This window comes from Podarcis melisellensis (genome assembly GCF_964234715.1).
Source record: "Podarcis melisellensis genome assembly, chromosome: 15".
NCBI classification, from domain to species: Eukaryota; Metazoa; Chordata; class Lepidosauria; order Squamata; family Lacertidae; genus Podarcis; species Podarcis melisellensis.
In genome coordinates this window covers 31,229,232-31,252,609 of record NC_138532.1, presented here as the reverse complement: position 1 = coordinate 31,252,609, position 23,378 = coordinate 31,229,232, and the positions used below count along the sequence as shown (strand labels likewise).

The 23,378-nt window shown below is 42.9% G+C and overlaps 1 protein-coding gene and 1 long non-coding RNA gene across 3 annotated transcripts; both read right to left on the bottom strand.

The window, feature by feature from the left end:
* Positions 1–10,542: 10,542 nt before the first annotated feature.
* Positions 10,543–11,578, bottom strand: LOC309358043. Its single transcript, XR_014163302.1, has 2 exons — positions 11,072–11,578; positions 10,543–10,922 (listed from the first exon to the last, which is right to left on the bottom strand). It is a non-coding gene; the product is annotated as an uncharacterized lncRNA (long non-coding RNA).
* Positions 11,579–13,350: 1,772 nt separating this feature from the next.
* Positions 13,351–23,300, bottom strand: LOC309357931 (uridine phosphorylase 1-like). Of its 2 annotated transcripts, none has more exons than XM_081890643.1 (8): positions 22,135–23,300; positions 20,518–20,583; positions 20,218–20,370; positions 19,684–19,842; positions 18,777–18,891; positions 17,953–18,162; positions 14,697–14,843; positions 13,351–13,546 (listed from the first exon to the last, which is right to left on the bottom strand). In XM_081890643.1, exons 3-8 carry the CDS (start codon positions 20,293–20,295, stop codon positions 13,407–13,409), a joined length of 849 nt encoding a protein of 282 aa, XP_081746769.1. In that variant the 5' UTR covers positions 20,296–20,370; positions 20,518–20,583; positions 22,135–23,300; the 3' UTR covers positions 13,351–13,406. The 2 variants fall into 2 exon arrangements, with proteins under 2 accessions (XP_081746769.1, XP_081746768.1); XM_081890642.1 differs by having other exon boundaries at positions 20,218–20,335.
* Positions 23,301–23,378: the final 78 nt, after the last annotated feature.

The following is a 23,378-nucleotide window of genomic DNA, read 5'->3' as shown; positions in this document are numbered from 1 at the left end:
TTTGTGTGTATTCATGGGAATATTTGCAGACCCAGTAGATGGCAGTGTGGTGTGGGGAGTGTTTTTAGTAGCTTTCAAATACATTTGAGTCAAATACATTTGAAACAAGTGATTGTTACATTTAAGGAACATTCTTCAAAAATACATTTGGATACATTCAGAAAAGTATAGCATAGTACAGCATATTGAGGAAAAATACATTTCAGTAAAGATACATTCATGGAAAATTACATTTCAGTAAGGATACATTCAGATACATTTTTTAAAAAGTCAATGGAAAAGAGACACATTCTTAAAGTGAATGAAAAAGACACAGCAAAATGAGCAAAATGATACATGAGACTGCAAAAATGATACATTCTCAAATGAAGCATTCTCCAAGGCACAGTTTATCTCTTGTAGGGTTTTTAAGGCAGAATTCTATACTTTTGATATTGGTATGGTCATTTTCCTTTATTCCCCTCTCTGACCCTGACCCTCTTACAACAATATCATGCACATGCACCCCACTACCGAAATCAGCACAATCACTTTTGTGACTTTTGTGATTTGTCCCCACAAAACACTTCATCACAATTTCTTCCTATCTATTCAAAGGGCCTCTGCTGCAAAATACCAAATGTAACAATTCACTGATAAATGTATCTATTTATTGGCTCACTGGGAAAACTTCAGAAATTCATATAGACATGTGAGCTCAGCTACTCAGCAGCCCCTCTGCCTGAGTGATAATCCCTGGCATCCCGATACCTGAGTGCCAGACAGGTATCCATTCCAGAAATAACAAATCCAGATGAAGACAAAAGGGTGTGATTAACTTAACTGGGAAACAGAGAAATGCAAATATCTCTTTTGTTTCACTTGATGGGTGTTTGGTGGAGGGCAAGGGGAGGCATGGGGCAGGGTCCACGATGCTCAGATTACTGCCACCAGACCTCCCCTTTAATGATGTAACCATGATGTATTAGTGATGTAGTTTGGGGGGGTGTAACATGGGGATTAGGTAAAGTAAAGGGACCCCTGACCACTGTCCGACTCTGGGGTTGTGGAATTCATCTCTCTTTATTGGCTGAGGGAGCCAGCATACAGCTTCCGGGTCATGTGGCCAGCATGATTAAGCAGCTTCTGGCGAACCAGAGCAGCACACGGAAACGCCGTTTACCTTCCCGCCGGAGTGGTACCTATTTATCTACTTGCACTTTGATGTGCTTTCGAACTGCTGGGTTGGCAGGAGCAGGGACTGAGCAATGGGAGCTCACCTGGTCGCGGGGATTAGAACCGCCAACCTTCTGATTGGCAAGTCCTAAGCTCTGTGGTTTAACCCACAGCGCCACCTGTGTCCCTTTTAACATGGGGATTAGCAGCTAATAAATGTTTTGGTTCTCTTTTGTACGGGGCTTCCATCTTGTTTCACCTGGTGGCAGGTGGGAGTCCTGTCGCGACAGTCTTCAATAAAGATCAAGCCTACTGGCTGCTGTTTTGCTCTGGTATTCCTGGCTGGTGTCCTTGCTTTTGGTCTAAGGGAGCCCTCAGATTTCTCCATTAACACCACCATGGCCCAGAATACAGTTTGTACACCATCACTGATACATCATCCTTTTTGTTGTACACATCACTGATACATCATCCTACAGTTTGTACAGCATCACTGATACATCACTGACATGTCATAAAAGGGGAGGGGTAGACATGGTTTAAGAAGATTAGCATAGGCAAACATGTCCAGACATATCCTTGGTACAAGATTAGCATAGGCAAAACATGTCCAGGCACCTCTCAAGTTGTTGTTGTTTAGTCGTTTAAACTTGTCTGACTCTTCGTGACCCCATGGACTGGAGCACGCCAGGCACTCCTGTTTTCCATTGCCTCCTGCAGCTTGGTCAAACTCATCTTGGTACCCACCATCAAAGGACAATAGAGCTCCCTTTGCGCATCCATACCCTGGGGGCAAGTACGGTGATGGGCTTTTGGAAACTAATTGCTCAGCAATTGTCACCCCTGGGCACTTCCCTGGGTGGGGGCTTGAGGGATTATGGCGGGAGAGAAAGGTGAAGGAGTCCTTTCCTCTAAGGCCAAAATGGCGTTGGAATGAAGAGAATAGGTCAAACTACTAATTTTATATGAATTTATAAAGCTAGGTATCTTCCCTGAGCTGTCAAGTTGAAAGGATACATTCAGGCATAATATTTGTAACCTTGTAACTACTTTAAAGATGTACCCCCCATCATTTCTGTAACATTTTATATTCTTATAGATTTGAAGGGGGTCAGTCTGGATGATATCTGTGGGTCCCTTCCAGGCATGTGAACCTGTATCCAGGCGAGGTAGTAGAAGAGGCTGCTGACCTGATGAGGCAAGTTTCTTTGTAAGATAATGGTCTTAGCTAGGCTGTTAAGTACTCTCATCCGAAACTAGAAGAGTGAGCTAGGTTGTTATTGTTGCTGGCACCTGGAACTACAGTGCAGGCTGCAGCTGTAGGGACCAATATGGGAGAGACATGTTTTGTTGCAGCTGGGGCAGACGAAGGCATCCAGTTGTGCTGCTGCAGATGCACCACAGCGTTTCTTCTCATCAGTGGTCGCTGCTACAGATACGTACACTACTGCCTGTCTCCAGGCACTGCGGTCATCTGCAAGGGATTCCTACATGTTGAAGTTGATATTGCCAACCTTCAGGTTGCACGTGCAGACATCTTTGTAACAAGGAGCTGGTCTGCCACCAGGCTCAGTGCCTGAAGCCAGTTCTCCATAGAGCACGCCCTTGGAGATCCTACCATCTTCCATTCTGTGGACATGACCATGTCAGCGTGTTAAAATCTCAATAGTTACAGTGTCGAATTCAGCCATCTTCCATGCTTCCACTTGATAAATGGGATGCTGACAGAACAGATAAGCTCCAAGTTTATTGCTTATCTCAGCTCCTCATTCTTCTGCGCTCCAGCTTCCAGGTTAAAAGAACAGTTGATAGTTAATAAAATACTTGGTTTAAAACAAGTTAAAAATCAATTAAATCTCAATTAAAATCTGTGGAGCTCTGGAGCTGGCTGCTTGGCCTGTCACCATCTTAACCAGAAGCCCCGGTCGCCATCTTTGTTGGAGACTCTGTCCTGTCACGTGATGCCCAAACTCTTCCTAATGCGGCACATATGGAAGGGATTGAGGTGTTGTTGATATTGTGATAGGAATTTTGAGGTCTTAGATATATGGTAATGTTCATAAGTGTACCAACCAAGCACGTACATAGATCAGCACAGGAAGACCGACCTGGAACCATTTTGATTCCTAAACTGAGCAAATGTTTTCTCTGTAAGGTCGAAGTGGGAAACCTCCCCATTGTCTCTTTTCTCACAAATCCTGTCTTAAGGACACATTTAAGATATGAATAGGGTGTGAGCCTGTGACATGGCCCAGGAACTAAGTATTTATCATTACAAAAGACTGGCCAGGCTCCCCAGGAAATCCAATCAAGTAACCTGCCAGACAGGAGATAAACAACAACAGGAGAAAAACAACATTCAAAATTCTGTTTTAAGACCGCCTTTTCTGTGATGTAGGTATGATGTATCTGAGGGGTGGTCTTAGGTTACACCCCTTCTGTGATGTTTCTGGGGGTGGTCTTGATCTACAGGATGGCAATTTCAAAAGTCTTTATAAGGCCTTGCGTGCCATTGTTCTGGGTTCTTCCTCCTCTCCTGCGGGTGAGGGGAGCACCCTGTTGCAACAGATTAATAAAGATCCAGCTTACTAGCTGCTTTGCTTCTCAATATTCTCTGGTTGGCCTATGTTATTTTCTCCTACCAATAGGGAACCTATGTAAGGACTCTATATGGGCTCTTGGATACCCCATAAGGGAAAAAGGGCAATTTTTGTTTACAACAACGTGTCTCACTTTGCTGAACCCAAAGCTCTGACTTGGAGCATCCCTGGAACCCTATTGGGGAAACAAGACCTGTTAATGCCTTGAGCCCCTCCATCCTATCCTCAGGCTGTACATATGTGGAAATAAAACCCCATACCCTAAAGGCACCACAGTCTCGGTTGACCTTCATTACAAGGAAACCAAACCCTGGGGAAGTGCAGCCCCCTCTCCCCAGAGTGTGTATATCCTCTCCTTCATGTATCTCCCCTAGTGGTTCATGTTTCTCTCTGAGTTTTTACTATAAACAAAAAGCTTTAGAGGAAAAAAGAGAAAAAGGAAGGAGAGCTCTTCCCAACAGGATGATATGACGGACAAGCCCTTGGCCTGCCTCCTGGTGACCTGACAGCCAGTGAGAGTTGCTTGGGCTATCAGCCAATCTGGGGAGAGAGAGAGAGGGCAGTTTAAATTTGAAACTGGCAGTTTAACTGCCAGATCAGAAGTTGACTCTCAGGGGACAGGGATTAACTGCCAGTGTGGGCAGTTGGGGCTTGGACTATCTGGCAGAGCAACTCAGTTTTGATTCCCTGAGGGAAAGTAAAATTCTAGAAGGAACTGAGTGGAAGTTCCTGTTTAGGAACACTGATGGCTGTTCTGAGTGGGGAAAATCTACCTGAGCAGAGCTTTGGAATATAGTGCTGTTTAAAATTCTCTGTAAAGAGTGTGTGCCTGGAACAAGGGCGTCTCCCTCACATTTTACTCTCGTGGTTCCCAAACTTTTTCGTGCCACTGTCCCTTTGATCCCATAAACTCATCTCCAGTGCCTACTACCCTACAAAAAGCATTTTTCAGAATAGAGGTTTCCACAACCCACTAAGGAAGACTATGACACAATAAAATTCAAAACAGGGGCAGACAAAATTATTAGAATACACAGAATTAGCAAGGATGACAGGAAGAATGAGAGATAATACAGATCAATTGTTCACTAGAGTGGGATAGTTAAATAAAATATCTTAAAGAGTGTGGTAAAAATATGAATTCTCAATATGCAGACAGGAAGATGTGTTGAGAAACCAGAGAAAGGAGCTGAGGGAAGTCGGGGGGGGGGGGTGCGGGTTTGGCTTTTCTGTTTAGGGGGGGAGGGGGAAACAATGTGGATGATGTATGAATGAATGAATGAACTTTATTATGGTCACAGACCAGGATAAAAAACAAAACAAAACAAAACATATAAATAAAATAGCAGTTAGGATTTTTTTTAACTGATAAATGTTGGAGCAGATAAGGACAAAGAAACGAGCATAGGATAAAACATCTGAATAAAATACAAGATTAAGCATGGATAATGGATGGATAAAAACTGACAATGTAATGGATGATGTATATTTGTTAAAATTATTGTGTTGAAATATCTAATAAAAATTTAAAAATAGAATGACTCCCATATGAACATAGAAAACCTTATTAAAACAAAAATGCGGGAGAAGATTGGAGTGAGAATGAAAAGTGCTACTCAAAAGAAACCTAGGACACTTGATGGGGTGACTGGAAGTCATAATAGAAGTTGTATTGTAAGAAGTTAATTTAATTTTTTGTAATTTGTATCATCCTTTGGTTTTTTCCTTTGTTGACTGTTTTTTTTTCTTTTTTATATTCAATAAAGCAATTTTTAAAAATTCAAAACAGGAACAATTAATGGGACATTTATTTAAAATCCAGTTAAAACTATGTAGCTTAATTCGACAACATGGATGAACTTGATTCAGTGATGCCAATTTTTAAAAGTCTCATAGCCATTCACACCTCCAGCACCCCCCTGCCACCACCTTGGGTCTTAGATGGGGAATCCCACTGCCTCCCAGGGGGTAGTACCACCCAGTTTGGGATCCATGGCTTTAAATCCCCCAAAAGTGTAGTTAAACATTTTGTTTTGTTCCAGAAGTGTCTCCTCAAACTTCGAACCTCTGGATATGGAATGAGTAGTCACTGGGCAGCCTTCACAGAAATTTAATACCTTGCTGCAGATTAAACAAAGCATTTTCTAGGCATCTCCTGGGTTAGTAACGGAGAATTTAATCTATTAGTGGGTAGCATCTGTCTATTTTGGGAGACGAAGGAGAAGTGCGTCTTTGGAGGTGAAGTCAAACTGTTGGAAGGTTACAGCACCTGCTGTGGCTATAGAGACACAATTTGTCTATTATCTATTAACACACCTATAAAATCAGTCATGTTACTCAACATCGGCCTTCAGTGAGGGTGTCTGTTGCACCCCTTTACTACCTTTTTCTTGATCACCCTGCTTCCAGGATTGGAGATAAATATGCCACAATATCAGAGGTGAAGGGGAAAATGGCTTATGTAGAATTAGAGACTTGATGGACAGAGCGGGGCCTGTATAAGCCAAGACTTTAGATGACAAGCACTGAATGTCATAATAAATAACATGATGAAAGATTAAAAATATATATTATTAAAAGAGGTAAAAAAAAAACAACTCCCTTAAGAGAATCAAGTCTTTTCATCTTCAAGATTCCCTGAAGGAAAAAAGGAACAGGTCAAGTAGGCAATCCTCAGTATATAAAAACTCCAAACCCTGGTTTGATCAAGAATGTCAGGACATGAAGCTAAACTTACTGAAAAAATACAAGAATTATAGATCTGCCAATTTACCCCAACTCCCCACGGTCTGGTTTGAAGATAAACGAAATTATAAAATCTTGATCAAAAACAAAAAACTCCTGGCACAGAAAAGAGAATGGAAATGCCTAATAGATGCATCCAGAGAGAGAGATTCGGCCACCTTCTGGAGACTGGTAGCAAATGGAGTGCGATCTACCTCCTCAGAAGTGGAGTATACTATACCTGCAGGGACTTGGGAGGCATTTTTCCAATCTTCATATTCAGCTCTGCCTTTGACACAGCCACTAATACAGTGTGCGGCAGGTGATGAGTGGCCTCCGGTGTCGGTTGCGGAGATCAGGAGGCTTATTCAGGCACTCAAACACAGAAAAGCCCCGGGAGCAGATAATATCTCTCCTGAGCTTCTCAAAGCCAATATTGACTGGTGGGCCCCAGTCCTTGCCACCCTATTCACCAGCATAGATCAAACAGCAATAATACCAGAGGACTGGGGATTGGCAATCATCGTTCCCATATTCAAGAAAGGCTGTAAACTTGATCCAGCCAATTACAGACCAATCAGTCTCTTAAGCATCATTAGCAAACTTTATGCAACTCACTTACGTGAAAAGTTTGCGGACTGGCTGGAACAGGAGCACATCCTAAAGGAAGCCCAGGCTGGTTTCAGGGCACATAGATCAACTCTAGACCAAGGACTGGTATTGCAACATCTAGTGGAGAAATACACCTCAAAGAAAGGAGGCTCCCTCTATGTAGCCTTTGTAGATTTCAAATCAGCTTTCAATTTGATACCCCGGCACAGACTTTGGGAAAAATTAAATGCCACAAACATCGATAGACGTCTTTTGCTTCTTATCCGTAGACTACATGAAAATACTCGGATCCGTGTTAGATGCGACCGTTATGGGAACCTATCAAAGGAAATCCAAAGTTTCCATGGTGTCAAGCAAGGCTGTGTTCTTGCCCCTATTCTATTTAACTTCTATATAAACTCCTTAGTCGGAAAGATGGAGGAAGCAAGCACTCATCCCCCAAACCTAAATAATATACCAATCCCAGTCCTTTTGTACGCAGATGATGCGGCACTTATTTCCTTCTCTTGTGTGGGTCTAAGAAAACTTTTACGAGCTCTTACAGAGTATTGCGAAGCTGAACACCTAATAATAAATTACACTAAATCAAAAATTATGGTGTTCTCCAAGAGAAAACTCCGACATAAATGGAAAATTAATAACCAACCTATTGAGCAAGTAACATCTTTTAGATATCTTGGAATAATTTTTGATGAGAAGGGATCTTGGTGCCATCAGATTAAGAATTCCATTGTAAATGCGCAAAGATCTTCCAGAGCTATCATAAGATTCTTTTACAGAAAAGGAGGTCAATATGTTCCTGCTGCCTCCCAGGTCTTTGTTGCAAAAATACTTCCACAATTGATGTATGGCACCCAGATATTTAATTGTCAAAAACTCAAGTCCCTGGAATCTGTACAAACTAAATTTTACCGCTCCCTACTAGGGTTACCTACCTGTGTCTCCAACACAGCCATCAGGCTGGAGGTAGGTCAACTCCCTATTAATGCCAGGATATGGATCCTGAAGATTCACTTCTGGCTAAAACTCATATTTTTCCCAGTGGGAGTGGCTCCATTGACTCTACTAGACCCGTTCCAGTCTAAATGGAGATTGTCGCTTTATGAAAAATTGAAGGGCCTGGGGCTTTCCCCACAAGAACTCATAGCCTCAGGTTTTGAAAAGGCTAAAAGGATGGTGAGCCAGCGAATAGGAGATGTAGAGCTTCAGGACCATATGAGCAAGATAGATAAATATCCAGCTATCCAAGATTATGGAAAAGGGTTTAATCTAACACCATATTTGCTGGATCTACAAATCGCAAAATACAGGCGGGCGTTTACCCTTACCAGATTTGATGTACTGCCATCTGCCTTACTAAAGGGCAGATACGAGGGCACACCCTATGCTGAACGAGTTTGCCCATGTGGTCTGAAAGAGGTGGAAACGGCTTCACATGTGTTGTTACACTGCGACCTTTACGGGGATATTAGGTCACTGTTTATCTCCCCTATCGTTCAGAAATTTCCAGGTCGATCTGAATCTCAGCGGCTGAAAATCCTGCTAGGAGATAAAAACCCAGAAGTAACACTGAAAGTGGCCAAATTTTCTGCGGCTGCGATCAAGCGGAGGGCATTAGCTGTAAAAAAGTAAAAGACTTGACCCCTGGACAAGCCCCCCCATTTTTTTAAGTCTATACATATACTGTAGTGCATATATGTGTATATATGTGTGTGTGTGTGGGTGTGTGTGCATATGTGTATTGCTTTTATGTATAATTTTACAATTTTTAATTGACACCATTATTCCCTTTGTAAACTATTGTTTTTTATGTTTTTTCTGGTCTATGACCGTAATAAATTTATTCATTCATTCATTCATCTTAAGACAGTCTTTAAAAGAATCTTTCAAAAAAATTTTTTTTTAAATAATTCCAGTAGCACCTTAAGGACCAACTAAGTATAAGCTTTCTAGGTATGAGCATTCGTGTATATACACACTTCTTCAGATACTCTGAAGCAGAGGTTGCTACAACCTTACAACTGTTGATGACTATTAATGATGGCAGTTGGTTCCACAGCACTGAATGTGTAAGCTTATATCTAAAGTCAATGGACAGAGCACCATCAATGTACTGCTGGATAAATATCTAATGGTTCTTGTTTTTCTATTTGTTTAAAAACCAATTAAAATCATTTAAAATGATAATATATAAAACAGTTTTAAAAACAACAGTTACAAAACCAGTTAATAAAAACACAACATCACAATCAACAACCAAACAAATATAGTCCCTCCACCATAACTGCCGCATAACATTTTTATCCAGTCTGGGGAGTTTGTATCTCATCCTCCTTTGTAACCATGTTTTTGCACCATTGCGGCCCCAGGCAACAGTGGTTGCGTGATTTTTTAGGTGCAGGCTGTAGCCATGGACATGCTATGTGATTTGATGGTTAATTTGGGGTGATGTTGCCCAGGATTAGTTGTTGTTAATATTATTATTTGTAATCTGCATGCAAAGCAAATTGTCTAATCTCTGGCAGAGGAAGGGGGTGCGGGGGTGCGAGGAGGGAAAATAGAAGAGATTTTGAGTCATGGGTCTTGAAGTGTGTGAAGAAGAAAGAGCCTTGTAAAGAGAAGTCAAGACTAATGACATACCTCCTTGTCTTCCTCGCTCTCTTCTTCCGTGATTGCCTGAAAAGTTAATGGATGACGGTGTGAATGTCCTGAAAGTGAGCAAGGGAGAAAACTCAGGTCCCTCTGTGGGCATCTGGAGGACGGCTCCAACCCAAACCCCCATGCTTTGCTTTCTGCAGGAAAGTAGAACTCCGTGCCCTATACCTGCACGGTCCTCCTCTCAGGCAGACCCACAACACGTCCTCCAAATCCCATCCCCGGCCCTCCCACTGTAAGGGTAATGTTATGTATTGGGTTTAACACATTTTATGTTACAAGGCACGTTCTTAGTTGGCTGAGGCGCGAGGTGTCTTGTCATAGAATGTGTCAGCTTATCGAAAGTGCATGCCTCTATGTCCCTGGGTGCCATCAGACCTTCCAGTAAAATGATGGCGGAACTTCCCAGCACCAACAGTAGCACATCCACCTTGTCTGCCTCCCTAGTGAAGCCTTGTAGTTGGACATAGCTCCTTATTTGGCGGAGCCACTGCGGCCATTCTGCAGGATGGCTCATATCGATGTCCAGTGGTGGTCGACTATGACTGGTAGCCATCCTCAGACCTGGAGCAGTCACTTGTGCGATTGTGGGTGGTTGTGAAGACGCAGCAGGCACTGTCTCGTTTCCAGGACTATTTGCTGAGTCCAGTGTGGCGCTGAGGTTGCGCTTTCTGCGAGGCGGCAGGCGGTAGTGCTGCGGTGCGGTCTTGGGCCTCTGGCAGCCGGTGGGAGTCATCGATCCCATCCTCGTCGCCAATGTTAAATGTTCGGGAAAAGTCAGAAGCCCAAGATAGTATAAGTTCCTCAACTAAGTTTATTCAACATTTGTCAGTGACAACAGCTCACTCATAGGAACACAAGAACCAAACTGAGTGGACAACATAATAATAAACCGAGCATGAACTGACCATTGAAAGTTGACAGTTGACAGTTGAAAGTGCATGCGCTTACTTGCCATTAGAACGTTCGTCTATCAACGCTTCTATGATTGGTTAGAACGCGCCTTGTAACATAAAATGTGTTAAACCTAATACATAACAGGTAACTTAAGCACTCAGTAAAATTCCTTCAGCAGCCAGATGTTTGGGGAGCTCAATGCTTTGGGAAGCCCCTCTGTGTGGCCTCCATACAAGTCCCAATTAGCTGCACCAAGAACAGCTTTTCAAGGTCCAATGGCTAAAATGGCAAAAGTCAGGCTGTCAGTTTATTGTGAAGTGAGGGCTTTTCCGCTTCAGAGACTGCAGAATTGGGGGCAAAGACCACAGTCAGTGGGCAGCGGGTCTGAGGGATCCAGTCCCTACTCTTTTGTTTCCCCCAGTACTAACCTCAGGCTCTGGAAAAGCCTTGAAGAGCTGTGGCACAACTGCAACAAGAGAAGGACATGGGGACAAGTTAGTTCATTCCTTAGCAGCTTCCAAAATTATTCCAAGAGGCTTCTCTTTGATTTCCCTGCTTCTACTTTTACGAAAGTCCTACTACAGGGGTGGCACAGCCCAGGTCTTAGGGGCCAATCTTGGCCTGCAGCTCCCAGAATGTGGCTCACAAGAGAATGTGGCCCTCTAACTGACAACTGTTGCCCAGCCCTATCCTATCAGCTGCCTCTGCCAACTGCTTCCTCCAGAAATGCCTTTTCTCTTTTCTCAGTCAATAGCACCTTCATCAGACCCCACAAAACTGGCTGGCCACTGGGGTAGGTTTCCAGATGCTGGACCAGATGAGCCTTGGGTTGGAAACAGCAGTCTGGCTCTTTTGATTTTTTTACTAGCTTCCCCTCCCCAACAAATCCCTATACCCTGAGCTGCCACCCTAGCCTATTCCTGCCCTTCTCTTCTAAAAAAAATGGTGGCAGTGGGCGGTGGGGTACTTACTCACTTAGTATCACAGGCTACTCCTGGCATTGGAGCGGGGCCACTTCATTGCTCCTCTTGATGTCCATAAAATTTCTCAGTCGCCTGAACCTAGAAGAGATGAGGTGAGGGCTTCTCCTCATCAGAGACTACAGAATTGGGTGCAAAGACCACGGGCATAGGGGTTGGGTGGGTTTCTGAGGGGTCCAGTCCCTATTCTTTTGCTTTTGCAGAATATACCTATAAGGGCTTTACCAATCGCTCAATGATTACCACTCTTAGCCAGGTGCATTTGTGTTCTGTATTGTTTCTTTTAAATGCAGTAGAAAAATCCCAAGTCTGGGGAGCCCATGAAGAAAGGATCACACGCAGAATGCTGTTCTGGCACCCACAGGGGCAGCGCGGTCAGCACGGGGGTGCTGCCACCTGCAGCGAGCATCAGGGGCAGCGGTGATGTCACCCCCCCTGGGATGACACCTGGAGCGGGCCATAACCCCCTTCCTCTGCCAGTGATTAGACAATCTGCTTTGCATGCAGATTATAAATAATAACAACAACTAATCCTGAGCAACATCTCCTGATAGGGCTGCGAATGTCACCAATCTGAATTGCTGGTGAGCTGCTGCCAGTCAGTGTAGACAATGGATGGATTGATGTTCTGACACTATGGCAGCTTCTTATAAGTAATTTATCTGAAGATGAGCAAGCTAACTTCTCCACAAGAAACAATCATCTTTTCCTTTAAGAGACTTTTTAAAAGCTTTTAAAAAATGTTGCAAGTACAAAAATCCTAAATATGAGAGGAAGCAAAATTCTTGCCTCTGCGATAAAGCCATTGGCACTGCAAGGTGCCCCAACTAAATGCCAACTGAAACAGACCCTCCAAAATTTCAAAGGTGTAATTTTGAGGTGTGGAACACAGCTGGACCTTCTTCTGAGCGAATGTGCAGCAAAGAAGTTCTTGCAATAATGGTTATAGGCCCTCTTCAGGACTGGCACCAGGACTTGGCATTTTAAGGCACCTGACAAAACCAATGCTCCAGTATTTATTGCCAATTGTTGTGAAGCACCCTGGAACTTTGAATGAAGGGTGGTAGAGACCAATACGTACAAACCTTAAAAAATCGTAAATAGGCGGGGGAGAAACCTTCATCAGAGGGAGCTACTTTTATAATAAATATTATTATATGTCTTTTTCCCTGCTGGGACTCAAGGCAACTTACAGATAAAAACACAGAAAGATGCACTCTTAATTGCCTGCATAGGCCTGGCGGAATAGAAAAGTTTGCAGCAGGTGTTTAAGAGTTAAAACAGAAAATGCCTGTTACATCTCTATTGGAAGAGCATTCTGCAAAACTGGACCTATAACACTGAAGGCTCAGTTTCATGTTGATCTCAGATGAGCCTCACTAGTTCAGGAAACAACTAACAACAGATGACCTCAGTGGTTGAGCTGGGAAATAAGGGTTTGGGTGGTCCCTGAGGTACCATGGAGCTAAGTAGTTCAGGACATGGTAAAATAATACAAGGATTTCCATGGTAGATGGGCAGCCAGTAAGGCTATTTAACAATTGTGTCACATGTCTGCTAGATGCCTCTGCACCAGCTGAATCTTCCAAACCAGACCCACGGTTTATTGTGTGTTCGTCATGCTTTGCTCTCGTTTCCAATTATAATGATAACGTGAATGAGGAATATGGATAATATGAAGCATGAACGGTAGTGCAATTGGGTGTGGAAGAAATGGCATAAATGAGTTTGTGAAGGAACACGGGATTTTAATGAAAATGAGAAGTTTAAAGAAGAAGACATGTCACTTCCCCCCAAGACGCTTCTTAAGAAACTGCTCCACCAACTTCTGGGGTCTCTCTTCGTATTCAACCAGGACTTCATGGGAACTGGTGATCTGGTCCCCTTGAAGTCGATTCAGGAGTGTGACACAGACCACAGCACCTAGAGGTTAGTGAAAGAAAACAGGAGAGGACCTAAAATGTGGCTTCAGGGAACATAAGAGAAGAAGCCAGAAGCCAACTTCTCTTGCCTGCCTAATGCTGCTGTGATAGTCATTTAACACTCCCCCCCCCTTTCCCCTATTATTATTATTATTATTAATATTAAAATTTGTATAGTGCCCTTCATCCATATATCTCACAACAGTTCACATCATAAAAATACAAGATAAAAAAACACAAGATATGTAATAAAAGCAAGAACAAAATTAAATCAATAAGCCCACTCCTACCCACTACACATTTAAAAGCATTCAAGTCTTGAAGATATGCAAAAGGCCAAATTCATGCTAGCCAAGATTATTATTATAATTAGTAGTAGTAATATAATAATACCAGTTCTGGTCACTTGACTTCAAAAAGGATATTGTACAATTGGAAAAGGTTCAGAAAAGGGCAACCGAAATGATCAATGGGTGGAACAAATCCCCTATGTGGAAAGGCTGCAGTGTTTGAGACTTTTTAGTTTAGAGAAAAAGCGAGTAAGAGGTGGCATGATAGAAAAGACTTTGATGCAGATTTAGGAAGGGGGCTGTTCCCTTCCAAGACGGCTTACATTCAACACTTTAGATTTGGCACCTAATGCAAGGTCCACTGCTTTCTGGAGGGCTCAGAACCACCGGACATCATATGACATCAGAGATGCCCACCTATCAAAAGTGGCCCAAGAAAGGGTGACTACTTTTTGTTCTGGCCTGCTGGACAAAAAAGTGGCTAACCGTCCCTGGCTTAAACAAACCACAGTTTAGCACTATGTGTAAAGTAGGCCACCGTCCTCTTCCCAGGATGATTTGATGCAATCTGATACCTGCATGTAAAGAGTCTCATTTGAATGTATCCTCCCACATTCTCCTTTAAAACTTGCCAGATATATCTGATACACTCTTGGTATTACCATCAACAAATTTTGTCCACCAGCAACCCTGATGAAGAACTATGGAGAACTCAAAAGCATGCACACTATTTTGAGAAATTTTGGTTTGCCGGATCAAAGTACCATCTTAATAGGAATTGAGCATTAGCTAGCAGCTACCTGAGAGGCTGGAATTCATAGGTCAAAGTTTGACCAAAGTTTGACTGGCTGCATGAGTTACCTTTGATACCACTAAGATTGCACATTGCTGCAACAATGGCAGATTCCATCTCGATATTTCTTACTCCAGCCTTGTGAGCTGCCTTTAAATATTTCATTTTGTCTTCTTCCGTGTAGGAACAGATAGCACCATCAAGGCGAGCTTGACCTAAAAATATCACATCATATATTATTGACACACCATGCACACAGAGAAAAATCACATTTAACAATACCTCAACCTCATATTTTGATAGTTATGGGTTGGGAGGGTCAGTCTAGATGACACCTGTGGTTCGTTTCCTAATCTTTAATCCTATGTATAGAAAACTAGGAAGCTCGCTTAACCAGTCAGGCCAGTTCCTTTGTCAAGGCTATGACCTTAATTGATTAGCCTTTTGCATCTTAAAGGAGTGAATTCTGGGAACTGTAGCTCTGGGAAGGGGATAGTGGCTTCCTATCAGTTCTTAGCACCATTAACAAACTACAATCCCCAGAGATCTATGGGGGGGAAATGACTGTTTCCATATTCCGTAGATTTCAGAGGATTTCTGACCACCCTGGTTAAGGCATTCGTTTTCACTTCCAATTTCCAGACTTAGAATCACAGAATCATTCTGTTGGAAGGGACCCTGTGGGATATCTAGCCTTTGTCAGGGGAATATGCCTATTGTGGTTTCCCACTAAACCCCTAAGCTCCACCCCTTCCTTGTGCTCTCTCTTCTCCCTTATTCCCACCTAAGCTTTTAGGAATGTCAATTTCTTTATTTAAATATTTTTTGCCCCACTGGTGTTTTACACCAAAGGCTCCCAGAGCAGCTTACAGATCAATTTTAAAAGAAAAGACAATCCCACATCAAACAGAAGTGCCTTTTACCAGCTGCAGCTATTCCTGGATTTGGCAATTCCTGGATTGGGAAAGTCTGGCCACAGTAGTTTGTGTGCTGGTTACTTCAAGACTGGATACTGCAATGTGCTTTGTGTGGGGTTTTCCTCATGCTTGATAAGGAAGCTGCAGTTAGTGCAGGATGCTGCAGCAGAATTGCTGACAGGAGTGTGGCCTTGCCAGCATCAACACCTGTGCTCAGAGTTTGTTAGAGTTTGGCAAGAATGGTTGGCAGAGTTTGTTGTACTTCTGTTCTACTTTCAAAATTTCCTCACTGGCTTGTTCATTCAGTCTGTCTATTTTATTCTGTACGTCATCAATCTTTCCTCTTCTTCTTCTTTGGTGATCACTTGTAGCCGAGTAAGATTGTTTTCCATAAATATGGTCTTAAAAGTGAGTCTGTGACTGTGGAGGCCAATTCTAGATCCACACATCATTCCACAGTTGGGACATAGGTTTTCGGGTGGGAATTGATCATGGTGAGGCCTTCCTCTTAGCACACTTCTCCCTTTCATCCTGAGTTCGAGTGTCTTCAAAGTCCATGACACCTTTGGTAAAGGCTGTTCTCCAATTGGAGTGCTCGCAGGCCAGTGTTTCCCAGTTGTGGGTGTTTATACTACATTTTTAAAGATTTGGCTTGAGAGGGTCTTTGAACCTCTTTTGTTGACCACCAACATTACGCTTTCCATTTTAAAGTTCGGAATAGAGTTCAGTGGTACCTCGGTTTAAGAACAGTCCTATTTATGAACGATTTGGTTTACGAACTCTGCAAAGCTGGTAGTAGTGTCCCGGTTTGTGAACTTTACCTCGGTCTAAGAACGGAATCCAAACGGTGGAAGGGCACCGGTGGTGGGAGGCCTCATTAGGGAAAGAGCGCCCCAGTTTAAGACCGGTTTCGGTTTAAAAACGGACTTCCAGAATGGATTAAGTTCGTAAACCAAGGTACCACTGTAGTTGCTTTGTAAGACAATAATCAGGTATCAGCACAACATGACCAGTTCAACAAAGTTGATGTTGACACTGGTGATCTTTGCTTCTTCCAGTACACTGGCATTAGTTCACCTGTCTTCCCAGGTGATGTGTAAAATTTTTAGGAAACAACATTGATGGAATCATTTGAGGAGTTGGAGATGGCGTTTATAAGTGGTCCATGTTTCACAAGCACACAGTAAGGTTGGTAGTACCATAGCTTTGTAAACAAGCATGTGCAATTGCTTCCTGCTGCTCTTTGTCTGAGATCTCATCAGCCCCATCGTGGTTGGAGTTGAGCTCCTTCTTGCTGACTTTGGCCACCAGCACCCACATCTTGGGAGCAAGAAGAGGTGGCGAAAGCAAGCGAGAGAGAAAGGCAGGCAGGGACTGAAAGAGTGGAAGAGCCACAGAGCCTCGCCTCAGACCGGGCTTAGCTGGAGCCGCTGCTTCTCCTCTAGCTCCTCCTCCTCCCAGCTCTTTCTCTCACCTATAAATAGTTTTAACAATAACCAAGGGAACATACAGTGCTATTTTTATAGAAAAAGAGGTGCTGGAACTCACCATGAACACCTCCCTCGTTCTCTTAGAATGGCAATGGCAATGGCAATGGCACCCCCCTGAGAGGTGCCAGAACTGATTTCCAGTGCGTTCCCCCTGAAAAAAAGTCCTGGGAACAGATCAATCTCTGCTGAGCTGTACCCACAATTGTGAGGCCTGAAAAGGTTATGATGATGCTGCCCCAGCTGTTGCCATTGGCTGAGGATGCTCTGTGATGTCATAAAAGCAAATGGTGGCCAGCTGAGTGGGTATAAAGGTGGTCCTTTGCCTCTTCTGTAACAGGACACAGCAGGCAACGTTATAGTTGCTTGGCTCCAGCTTGCTTCATTCGGTCACTGTGTCTGTGCTCCTGCTCCAGCCTCAGAGGAGGAGGCGTTGGGGGGGGGGGAGCACACGGATCTAAAATAGAATGTCCCTATTTTCACCTGAGGAATGTTGGAGGGTCAGTCTCTTGTTGCACAAGGATGCTCCACTCATGTAATGTAGAATCCAAAGTCATCCTTGGAATAGGAAGTAACTAAGATAAGAATCTTTTCTTCTTTACTAATGGGACCTCTGTGTGCATGAGCGTAGTGGGGGGCGGGGAGGGGCAACTGCCCCCCAATCAATAAAGATAAATAAAAATACATAGCTAATTGAGGTTCTGCCCCCCCCCCAACAAAAGGCCTGCCGTCTTAACAAAAATCCTGGCTACGCCCATGTCTGTATGTTTTATTTTACCTTTTAAGCAATGCTAGCAATGCGTGAATGAAACAGAACAGGGTCATAGGACTGAGCAACTTCAAACTGAATCACATTTCTCCCCCATTCCTGCCTGAGACACAGTACTCAGACCAATGGGGCTGCATTGCTGCAGTCTTACCTTCATAGAAATCTAAGGTGCACATTGTGTTCCCAATGACCGTGTTGAACTGATGCAGTTCCTTGCCACATTCCAGCAGTTCCTCAGCCAACTTCTCATCGAGGTCTGTGTTGCGAAGTACAGACTTCCCTAGGACCATCTGTTCTAATTGAGGCTTGAAAGAGGCATTGACAGCCTGTTTGGTGATCACCACAGATCCTGGCTCCAAACCTGTGTGTATAGTACACACACACACACACACACACACACACACACACACACACACACTATATATATATATATGGTATATATATGGTATATGATGTTTTCCATTTGATGCAAAAGAGCACAGAATTTAGATTCATGGATGAAACAACCTTTTTACCAGTGATCTGACACTGGTGTCTGATAGGATTCATTGCACTTTGGGATTTTGTAAACGTGTTCTTGTTGTTGATCTTTTATTGGTAATATAACATAGACATTATTTGTATTTATACTGGGTCTCATTTTTTTAATTATACCAAGAAGCATCTGATCTGAAAACAAAACTGAGCCTTCAATTTCTGGAAATGCCTTTTCATCCATGTATTTCTCTAATTCTCTTTTTTAAAGCCTTCCAAGTCCACGGGTGCACATTGCCACCTGTGAAACGACTTTTCATTTTAGCTGGCACCGACTTAAAAGGGACCCCCCAAAAAAAGTTTTCACCAGTCTGTAATATCAATTTCACATTATAGATCTGTTTCCCATAGTGATTTTTGGTTCGATCTAAGCATCACAGCCATCAACCGCAAAAACACTTATTTAGAAGGGGGAGGGGGGAAGACTATAAGAGGAAATACCTATTCCGCCAGATGTGCCAATGCGAATAATGATGACATTGGAGCATTTAGCGTGATGCAGAAGTTTGATGAGCTCATGCAACATAGTTGCAATGGAAGACATCCCTATCCCATGCTGAAAAGGAACAACAAAATTAGAAGAAGGGTTTCCCACTGAAGATAAATATACCAAATAGCTCTGGTTCCTCCCCCACCCCCACCCCCCATATCAGGAACAGAGATATAATGTGCTCCCAAGAAAGCTAGCATGATGTAGCGGTCAGAGTGTGGGATTAGAACCTGGGAGAGGCCAGGGTTCGAATCCCCACCCGGTTACAAAGCTCACAGTGATCTCTCAACCTGACCTCCCTCACATGGTGGTTGTGAGGATGAAATGAGGAAGAGGAGACCTACAGACACCACCTTGAGCTCCTTGGAGACCATATTTTTCTGTCTATAAGACGCTCCCATGTATAAGACACCCTCTACTTTGGGGGACTCCGATTTAAGAAAATGGGGGGAGATGTATACATGTATAAGATGCCCCCAAATTTTTGACATTTTTAAAAGGGAAAAAACCTAGTCTTATCCATGGAAAAACATAGTAAATGTAATAAACAGACCTGGTTGAACTCTTTAATATTTATTTATTGATTTCCATCCTTCCCTTCGAAAATGTTTTTCGAAGCAGATCTGCCATTCATGAAGTACAGCAATGTCAATGGCAGAATGGAAATGAAAGCTGAAGAGTAGCAGAACCAGCAGGGTCAGTCAGCAACTCTCAGCCTAGCCTACCTCATGGGGTTGTTGTGAGGATGTGACTGGGAGGGGAAGCCAACTGTGTGTACACCACCCTGAGATCCTCGGAGGAAAGATGAGAGATAAACTCAATGCAGTAAATAAGTAAGATAACGGCTTGTGTACTTACGCTAAGTGCTAGCACAGGGCCAGCTTTGTACATGGCGTACCGATCCGTCGCAGCACAGATGTTGGGCAAGTCGCAGGCCGGGCTCCCGATGGCCAGCTCCTTAGCAATAGATGTGATGAAAGCTTTCATCCGCAAAGGGCTTCCACCAGTGCATACAAACTAGACCCAATGATGTTTCAAAGAAAGAAAAAGGAAGATTTTTTTATAATATTACTCAGTCTGCTAAATGTAGATAGATCTAGCTGTTCTGTAAAATGTTACTGGTATTATATATTAGATGGGAGAAATCAATTCAGTTCACACTGAAAGATGAATCTACCAAATTCACACCTTCTGAAACAATAGAAGTGAAACACAGCTCGCTATTAAAATTCACACTAATCCAGAATTTGCAATGTAGCTCTCCAGCCAAACAATGTAGTTCCATCCTTAGGTAATCAGGTGTTCCTTAAGTACCTCTCCCAAATCCATTTTTCAATCATCAGAGACAGAGTTTAATGATTCAGTGTTCTGACACAGCGTTTATTTTCTTACCTTCACGTCTCCAAACAAGGCAGGTAAATTGTGGGTCCCAGTTCCAAGAGCTAAATGATACAGGACGTCCTCTTTCATCTTCTGAAGGTGGGGGTTGGAGACACGAATGGCGGTTTCTCTATCAATGCAGAGTAGATGGGCATGAGATCATAGCTATGGCACAAAAACAAGTAACGTCTAAGGAAACAGCAAGATGAGTGCCATGACCTCTTAAATATAGCCTTGATCCAAGCCTGGTATTCTAAAGCCAACCGATCATCTCAGTTAATCCAACTGGATCATAACACTTTTTACACTTACTTTGAAGGCTGTTCTCCCTCTGCCTTCTTAGCTGTGCCTGTAGAAGCCATTCTGTGTGGCCAGAGGCTGAAGAAGAAAAATATTGGAGATAAACCAGCATCTTTAGAGCCCTACTATTATCCTGTTATGCACGCCCCAGGTTCTGAGTGGTGAGAGACTCCAAGGATGCCTGCACTTTCCCATGGTTTGGTTGTGACGTCCTTAGGATATATGATTTTATTCATTTACACATATAAACAACAAGAGCATAAGATGGAGGTGCCTTTGTCATTAGCACCATGGCAGATTTTGCTACTCCATTAAGGTTTCTAGGAAGGCCCTCAAAGTTATAGCTTTGGCTCCAACAGAAGAGAGCAAGTCAAGCTTCTCAGTTTCAGACCAGACTAAGAAAAAAGCTGTCCCCTACTTCTAGGAAAACTGCCAGCCAGGTGAGGTGAGGGACCTATTCCCACTTCTGGAGGTATCACTAGCTAGCTGTTTCTATGGCAACACATCTGTATTGACCAATTCTTTAGATGTGCAAAAAGGTTGCTTAACAGACTGGGCAAGCACTGTTAACTTAGCAAAGAAAGAAGTGTGACCAAAAATTTAGACAAGTATAAAATAACAGGCTTGGAAGGGACGCAATGATAAATACCAAAGGTACTTTTAATCTGTTTTAGTATTTTAACGTTCGTATGTTTTAAAGTAGGGTTGCAAATTTTTCTTCGATTATCTTCTCTAAACTGCCTTGAGGTTTTTCTTTTAAACAATCAAGCGGTGTATAAATTTTAAGAAATAAATAATAAGATAATAGCAGCTAAACTAACCAAATCCCTAAACCAACAACAATAACAAAGCAAGTAAATAAGTGACAAGGTTATAAATAAAATGCTTTGGTGATAGGTTTCTGTATAGGAAAGATAGGGCATTTAACTGAACTAACCCTACAATCTGCATATGGTCAAGAGTTAAAGGCACACATCACTTTGTGCAGAAATTGTGGTGGGTTAGGAAGAAGTTCATCCTTTGGTTGGAAGCGACCTTGCAAGTTACCGTATCTACTCTGACCTCCTGTTCAGTATAGGATCTGTATGCAATGGAGGAGTCAGTTACGGAATCTCTGGCAGATAGTGATGCAGGTTCTGCTTTAAAAACCAGCCAAGAAGAAGTCTAAACTTCCTAAGACACTCTGTCCCATTGTCAAATAAGTCCAACTTTCTTTAAAACAAACAATTGTTTTAATTCTTTTAAACTGCAAAACTATGCCTTAATTTATCTGTTGGCCTACCTGCTCATTTCTGATGATCTACAGGATTTTGTACAGTAGTATTAAACCATATTAAACCATAGATCTATGCAGGCTGTAGTTAGGTTTTCAATCTTATGGGAGGGTTTGAAGGAGGAGAATGTCCCCTGCCCCGGGATAACCTCTGTTTCAATTACACTTAGGAACTGTAGTTCTATGTCTATGGATGACAGTATGATCAGCAACTTCACCTGACCAGAACTCCTAAAATTCTTTGAGAAAATGCCTTGACAATTAACCCGGATGAGAAGCATCAATGGACCAAGAAAATCTCAACTCTCTAACAGACTCATGTGAACTATTTTTGTGCCATAAAAAATAGTATTTACCTTTTTGTCTAAGAGCCCCTTTGGTCTCTGAAAGTAATTCTCCAACCTGCATCCTCTGAAACAATGGCTGACCTGGTGTCATTTATCTTTCTGCAACGGAAGATCTGATTGGCCATCTGACTCATTACATCATAATATCACAGAAATTGTTCCCTCTCAGAATACCGGAGTTTGGAGGAGTCCACCAGAGTAGACTGGCAGTGGGTTCCAAAGAGACCAAAGAAAGTCTCTCCACTGGGATGAGTGTAAAATGGGATTCAGTTCACATTCAAAGGCAAATCTAGCCAATACAAAACACAACCATCCTTTGGAATTTGCATTTCTCTGAATTTTGCAGTGTACTTCTCCAACCAAATAATGCTTACAAAAATGAAGATACTAAGGGAAAATGTGCATCAACATTAATATATCAGTAAAAATAACAAAAGTGAGTTATTTGCCTGAAAAAGGTCTGTTTTAGTCAAAACTGCATGCAAAAAAATGTGTTTCTTGTGTGTGTGTGTGTGTGTGTAATTGCAGATGGCCACAGAAACGTGGAAAACTGACTTTCAGATTGGAGAAACTGAGTGTGAACTGAAATGCAGGGCTCCTTCCATTCCTACACTTGGCTAACCACTGCTCACTGGCGGAGAAAGGGGTGTGTGGTGGGGGCGGTTCGCTCCAGGTGTCATCCTGAGGGGGGTGACATCACCACAGGCAATCGCACATCAATTGGACGTGCCTAAAATGGTCGTTGCCTGTACTGCTGTTTACCACCCCCCAGTGGTTCGTAACAACCATACTGTTGCATGACACCCTAATCTCTTGAGTAATGAGAGATTCCAGGGGTACCCAGAGTTCGTGTTTCCTTCAAAATGAGGTACAGCAGAGACTATGGTGCCTTTATGATAGATGGTTTATTTACACGCACATATACAGGGTGAGTCTTTTAAAAGAGGCCCCGTGAAACGTGTACTCTGTATCCACAGCTTATATTCGGAACCAAACACTGCGCACTTGCCTCCCGGTACTACTGCTTCCTGGCACTCCTGGCACTACCTCCCCAAGCTGGCACCAGCCGCTCATGTTCCCCGTTCAGAACGGTTGTGCCAGGATGCTGGCCATACCCGCAAGTAAGCCTTGAATTTTAGAGGTGCGGCTTATTTCTGGATGCGGTTTATATTTGGGCCAATACGGTATTCCAAGGTCACGAAACCATGAGTAAGGGCCTGGAACCTCTTAACAGTTTGGAGGTTGGGGTGGCA

Coding starts and splice junctions, on each gene's coding strand:
- LOC309357931 (XM_081890642.1), bottom strand. CDS start 20,567: ATGGCTTCTACAGGCACAGCTAAGAAGGCAGAGGGAGAACAGCCTTCA. Junction 19,843..20,217: donor CCTTGTTTGGAGACGTGAAG/GTAAGAAAATAA, acceptor CATTGGGTCTAG/TTTGTATGCACTGGTGGAAG. Junction 13,547..14,696: donor CAATCTTAGTGGTATCAAAG/GTAACTCATGCA, acceptor ACTAACCTCTAG/GTGCTGTGGTCTGTGTCACA.